Here is a 7,067-nt window from a genome sequence, read left to right on the forward strand (position 1 = left end):
TGTAGCTGGAAATTAAAAGACATTATTTATATGTTGACTGTTGGAAAAACGCAAAGCGTAAAGTATGCTGAATATGAACAAATAATTATAATCACAAGTTTTCGAATCAAAGTATCCTTAAAATGCAGTTGCCATGGTCACGGGGAGTCTTGTTTGTTTGAAGAAGTAAAACCTACGACTGGTTAGGCAAACAGAAAGAAATCATTTTCAATCATTATTTCTTGCTTAATTTCGATTTGCTGTACATTTTTAAATATAATGAACATTCTTTCATGTGGGATAGATAGTTTAAGCCGTTAGTTCGGCCCAAAATGCTACTTAAATCATGGACTTTACCTCGGAAAATTTGCCCAAGCACCGTTCAAACATTTTAGTTAATTAAAGCTACTCCCGCCAGTACACAAACACAAAGTCCCGTAATGACGAACGCGCGCATACGCAATTGTTTGTCAATTTATTTTACACCGCAAGTCCAATTACACAAAAAAAAGCAAGAGCGTTTACCTCATCTCGAACCCATCGTTCCGACTCACTAGATGCTAACGGGAGAGCCTCTTCCCGATACGAAGCCGATAATGATGATTAGGTGTCTATGTTTACACTTTATCCGATTAAGAGATTTCCTACCGTAAGTGTGCAGGGGCCGAAAGGTGGATGTTTTCCCCCCAAAAAAAAAACCAATCGAATGTACGAACGGAACCGCCGCTCGAGCTACCGTTGGTGGCCGTTTCCAGCATGACTTGCTTGCAGCATGTGTGCAGAAAAAAAAACCTCCCCGATCGAAGAGGGCCGAGAAAAGACACACCTAATAACACATAATGATTGGGTGCTGCCAGCACAGCCAGTAGTTTTCTCCAGACCCAGAGTGTGAAGATACTCATCGATATTCGAGTGTTTTGCGCCCCATTCGCACCGGCCAGCGAGAAAGGTGATGAGGAAATTATCTACTTCCGTCTTTCAGCGCGCTTTATCTGTCATCGATTTTCCCTTCTCTTTGCGACGATACAATAAAAAGGCCCCTCGATAGTTCGAAACGCTTGGAAAGCCTTCTGACAATGTTCCCTTCTGTTAGCTTTTCTAATTGCCGGATTCACACAACTGCCCGGCAATAAACACTCAATAGCTGTTTGCCAATCAATGTCTCATCTCAAGTCACAGCCGAGCTGAGAGTGAACAAACGACGAGGAGCAATAATTTTTTCTGCAAAACCGTAACATTGCACAAAATCCGCGTGATTCATTCGCGTGCACAGGAGCGAAAAAAAACGGTATTCATTCATGGTAGTATTTCCAAATCCGGGCCACTACGGGCAAGCAACCGATCGCCATTCTCGTGCTAGCGTAAGCGAAAAAAAAAAAGCATGAACATTTTCCAACTGCATTTCAAAAGAAACCGCTTTATGGTAATATTGTGGAGAGCAGGAAAAAAAAATACCCCATTCGCCGAAACCATTCGCTGCCTTTTCCGTGGATCAATTACATTGAAACCGTTCCTTCGCAAAAAGGTGCACAATGCGGCGCGGTAAATCGACCACAGCTGGGAACGGTTGTACTAACAACAGCAACAAAAAAGTGGATATTATTGAAATCGAGTCGAAATTTGCGAGCGCACAAAAATATGTCGGTGAAATGAACGCTTTTCGATTGTGTATCACTTTCGGTGGTGGAGCAATAATTCTAGCGCGGGAACAAAAAAAAAAGCAGCTCACAATTGTGCCCAACATCGATCGATCCTGTTGAGTTGATCCAAGCCGTACAATCTTGCCGGGGTTTTTCTTAAGACGGAAGAGGAGGAGGGATTTTTCTGCTCGCTTTTCCTCGGCACTTCAACGACTTCTACCGCAAAAATAACATTTAACCGTACGGAGAAAAGAAGACGATGAAAAAAAAAGCCCACAGCCAGTGACCGACCGCGGGTTATGCACAAATCCCGCAATCGCTTGGCCCTGCTTGTGCCACTAGATTAAGTAAAGATCAATTAGTTTCGAGTGATTCTCACAGCAAAACGGTTTCTGGTACAATAAATCGATCGGTAAAAGGTGACCCCGCGTGTCCTTGTGCTGCCGAATTCCACCGGTGAGCGAAAGGTGAGAAAATGAGCGCATTGTGAAGAGGCGCGCACAAACAACCTGAGACCGACGCACAAAATCGCCACAAAGGAAAAACCAATCCCGCCAAAGACCAATCCCCCCCCAAAGGTACGGTGGGAGAGAATCAACAAATTAACTTCCGCACAATGGGCGTTTTTAAGGAAGTTGAAGAAGGGGCTAGAAAAAAAAAACAGCATCACTTGACAATCGTTCCGGTTGCGGTTTAAGCAGCGACAGCGTCTTAATTGCTGCCGAAGGAAGTCCCACGGGTTGTGTGTGGCCACAGAAACAGTGGGCTTCGGAAAAGTCACGGGCGTGTTGGGGTGTGGAAGGAGAAAACCCCCCCCCCCCCCCTCAGCTACACAATATTGGGAAAAAGAGAGCGAAGAGGGTTCAACAATTCCGGGAGCGTTGTGGGACTGTTTTTTTTGCTGTGACTCTTACTTCCGCAAAGTCTTAATCGCGGAACACCATTATCACACGACCCACGGGCTCGGCTGAAGTTCCGGGTGGATGAAAAGCGTTTCCGCCTGGGTTCGGGTCTCTCGAGTGTTCCCGCTGCAGGAGTGCGTGCTTGAGCCGAGCGATCCGATTGCCGCACCGGTGTCGCGGAACCGGAGCCCTTGTTCTCGACGACGTCCTTCACTCGAGCGCGGGATCAAGTGCTTTTTAGGCAAATCGATTGCACTATTTTGCCCCGTGTTTCTCGCAACCGAACGGGGGAATGCACTGGAAATGTCGGCGGTGAAGGAGGCCACCATTGACGCGGTCACCGATTAACGATACGTGGTTTGAAATGGAAACGACAACGGAACTCAACCACCTCTGGTTTTTTTCTGGTGAGCCGCAAATTGTTTCACAAACAGCAGTGGAGTAGGAATGGAACGAATTCTGAATGGTGTATATATGTGTTTTTACAGTATTATTTCAATCCATTGTACCAAGTTTAACTCTTCAAAAAACTGAAAAGAGACTGTATTCGCGCCAATACATTTATTTTAAATTTTATTTGATTTTTTTTACATTTTACTTCTCACATACTAAGTAGAAATGGTACAATTTGTTCGCAGATTTTCAATATTTTTGATTTTAAAAATCTCAATATTTTGTACCGTATTTTTCTGAAAAAAAATGTCCAATGCTCTATTAAGCTATGATTGGAAATTCAGTTTGTAATTTTTCAACAGACATCCAACAAACCTGCAACACATCCATGAACGTAATACTTTTCTCCGTGATTTATTTCGCCTTATTAAAAGCAAAAAAGCCAAAAAACATTATCGCTTTCCAATCAGTTTTAATTTTTATTCCCCTGCCGTATTTTTTTAAAGAGATGTTGCAGATGGCGTTGGCGTAATGTTGAATAGAAATAATGAAAGAACTGAAATCTACACTTCATCGAGCAATAACAGCATTCGGTGCATAATATCAACGAGTTGCGTTACACGTTCTGATTATGAGTTTATTATCGAAACGATACAGTTGAACTTATGGTTTGAACCAAGCCTTTTGCGTAATGATTCGGTTCATAAAACCTATACAAACCGCCATAGACTCTATGGGTAGCTTATGCTATACTTAACATTCAATTAAACTTGATCAATTGCATTTCCGATGTATGGAATTAGGAAGGTTTTTGATTTGATATTGCCACTGTCAGACAAAAATAGTATTTTTAACATTTTTATAGCCTTTCAACTAGAAAGCTAGATCACCCAAAGATGACTATAAGTGGAAACTTGTGGGAAAATGTTCCCCCAAATCATTGGCCAACATTGGCCCAGCGGGGGAGCCAGAAGCGACCCGAAATGAAAGGATTTAGCTCACGCGAGCAGGGCGATCGTGGACCGGATATTGAGATCAAATTTCGTACGGGTTGCGACCTCTGACGCTGCAGGAAGGCAAAGACTTCTGCGAGTCGGGGGTCGGTGTGAAAAGGGTAGTGCGTGGCTGATACCCGCGGTGAGCTATTGTGGGGTTTAATTGACCACTTTTCAACTTAATGCCCTTATCAGTGTGAATTCGACAACGAGGTGTTGCTACATCCGGAATGGCTGCAAGGATTTAGCCGACGATTCACACTCCCGTGGAGTCTTAACCTTGAATCCACGAATGGGCTACAAAATGTTTCCAATTATCGTGAATGCCAATGGTAAGGGCTGAAAAATCGAATTCCAATATAAGGGTCCAACATAAAAGAATCTCTAGTATTAGCTCTTTCAACCAGAGCTTCATGGCTAACTGTACACGGGCTCAAATCCCGCATCATCAAGGATCCTCATATTAGGTCCATATTGCGTTATTGGAGTTAATTTTGAAGGGCAGAATTATGCGACAGAAGAAGGGGTGTATAAAGTTGTACTAAATATATTGTAAAAAAAAAATAAATCGTATCGCTTCATGTCTCCCACATATCTAGCTGATTTTTTTATCAAATCAGTTTCGGAATAGCATACGTTTATATCTGACCGTTATTGATATTATTTATAAACATTTTCTTTCAGTAATATTATTGGTTTTGATCGAATTAAACTTAACATATGCATAGCTACTCTCTTTGCTATTTCTTATCTGCTAGCAAAGTTGAGCTAACAGGAAATCCAAATTATAATTATTTGAAATTATACAACCGCAAGTATCATATAGTTGCGTTTTAAAGCTACAATGAAAAGATCGTGGTGCTCACTGTGTTTTGGGCTGATATCTTCTTTCACCCTAATAAAAAGATGTATTTCTGTAGAAGAGTCCGGAAGTTAGCATATTTCCTTCCAGAAGATGATCGTGCATTTCAACACTTCCTGGTGGAAGTCTGTTTCTGCAAAAAAAGACAACCACATCCCAATGGAAGTCGATCTCATTCTTCCTGTCGATCCAACAATGATCGACGCTACGACGGAATACCATCTACTTTCGGATAGAGAATATGAATCGTATAACTCTTGATGGCATTTGTGTTCAATACTTGTTTGATTTTAACTATTTATTTTTTGCACTTTATAACGTGCAAAGTTTTTCAAATTTTTATCGCGATTTGTTTTGTATTGATGCACTTTTGCAATTGCACATCACTAACTTTTGTTAACCAGGGAAACAAGAACAGTAAAATAATAAATAAATTTTAAAATATATAGATACAACTTCCAGCTCATTCTGAACTTCAAATTCATTACTTTACAATTTAAATGATACTCGGCCATGTGTACTTGAAGTTTGTCATAACATTAAAAATGCATTATGCATTTTAAATTTTAAGCTCAATATGCATCAAGAATGAAGAATTATACTTTAACGCTTTGGATTCATTTTTATCTAAATCTTAACACGTGTTCATCTTGAACATCGATTCTAGCTTTTCCAAACAAATTAAACATGTTTTTATTGCATTCGGAAGGAAATCATGTGAATATTTTAAAATAAATTACAACAGTAAAGTACGGAACCTAGGAAAATTGTAGCATCATTTATGGACGCCTTGCTGTCAGATATCGTGCAAACGTCAGGCGGCTAACTGATGTCGAATGTAAACAATTTTGACAGTACGGCTTGTTCTGTTTTCGTCGGATACGAGTATTTCGTGTAGTTTTCATTCAAAATACAATCAATTTGTTTAAAAAGGTTTATTATTGATTGGATTACTTATTGTATTAGTACACTGTGCATCGTAAACATGGGGGACAGGCACGATCAAACGTTGATGGACAAATCTATGCGGTCGGTTTTCGGTGAGTATATTAGGACCATCATGCATTTCTTTTTTGGGCTATGCCAACATGCTTTTTTTCAAATTCTAGTTGGAAATATACCATACGAAGCGACAGAAGAGAAGCTAAAAGATATATTCTGTGAAGTTGGACCTGTATTATCATTAAAGTAAGTTTTTTTTAAATGCATACAAGCAAACATTATTATACACCTTATTTTCAACATTGCAGATTGGTATTCGATCGAGAGAGCGGCAAACCGAAAGGCTATGGTTTTTGTGAGTACAAGGACCAGGAAACGGCACTTAGTGCAATGCGCAATCTGAATGGATACGAATTCGGTGGTCGAGCCTTGCGAGTTGACAATGCTTGTACGGAAAAGTCCCGCATGGAAATGGCTGCTCTATTGCAAGGTCCTCAGGTACAAAACCCTTACGGTGAAGAATGTGATCCAGCAGAAACGCCAGATTTGATTGCTAAAGCTATCTCGGGGATTCAGCCTGACCAAATGTATGAGCTGATGCGCCAAGCTAAGGCATGCATTCAAAACGACCCGATGGAAGCAAGGAATATGTTACTCGAAAATCCACAGCTCACATACGCGTTGCTACAATCGGCTGTCATTATGCGAATCGTGGATTCGCACACTGCCCTTTCATTTATGTATCCAGCCAACAGTATGCCGCCTATTTTATCGGATGACCCATTCAGTGGAATTCCAACGCAAGATCAAATGCATCTACCATTCATGTCTGATGGGCTCGTTCCACAGCAGACTGTATTTCACGACAACGACGAAAGGCAGATGATGAACGACCGTATCGGACCAGCTGCGCCGGCTATGGACATGGATTTGCGCTTAATGGATCCATTTCTGGTTCATCGCGGCCCTGAAATGGCACCACAGAACCCACCAGATGTACCATTCCCGCCCGTTGAAATGCGACAGCAGCGACCTGCTGATCCTCGATTACTTAAAGATCCTCGTCTAGAGGCGGCATCGGCATCTACGGGTAGTAAATCTCTCTCTGGACCAAGTCACCCGGTAGATCATGTATCAGACCATGCATCGAAATCGAAATCGGGTCCCAGCGATGCATCTGATCAAGAAAAGGCGGCTTTGATAATGCAGGTATTGCAACTTTCCGATGAACAGATCGCTTTGCTACCTCAAGATCAACGTGCTAGCATACTTGTGCTAAAAGAACAGATTTCACGGAATGCACCAAAATAAAGAGAAATATTTTGAATAATTTGCAAAGAGAAATAGCGAATAA

General features: G+C 41.4%; 1 protein-coding gene across 1 annotated transcript; it reads left to right on the top strand.

Annotated features, from left to right (window-relative positions):
- The first annotated feature begins 5,756 nt into the window (after positions 1–5,756).
- Positions 5,757–7,067, top strand: LOC128731876 (cleavage stimulation factor subunit 2-like). Its single transcript, XM_053825028.1, has 3 exons — positions 5,757–5,811; positions 5,881–5,959; positions 6,022–7,067. The coding sequence occupies exons 1-3, from the start codon at positions 5,757–5,759 to the stop codon at positions 7,022–7,024; spliced, it is 1,137 nt and encodes a 378-aa protein (XP_053681003.1). The 3' UTR covers positions 7,025–7,067.

This window comes from Anopheles nili, chromosome 2 (genome assembly GCF_943737925.1).
Source record: "Anopheles nili chromosome 2, idAnoNiliSN_F5_01, whole genome shotgun sequence".
Taxonomy (NCBI): domain Eukaryota; kingdom Metazoa; phylum Arthropoda; class Insecta; order Diptera; family Culicidae; genus Anopheles; species Anopheles nili.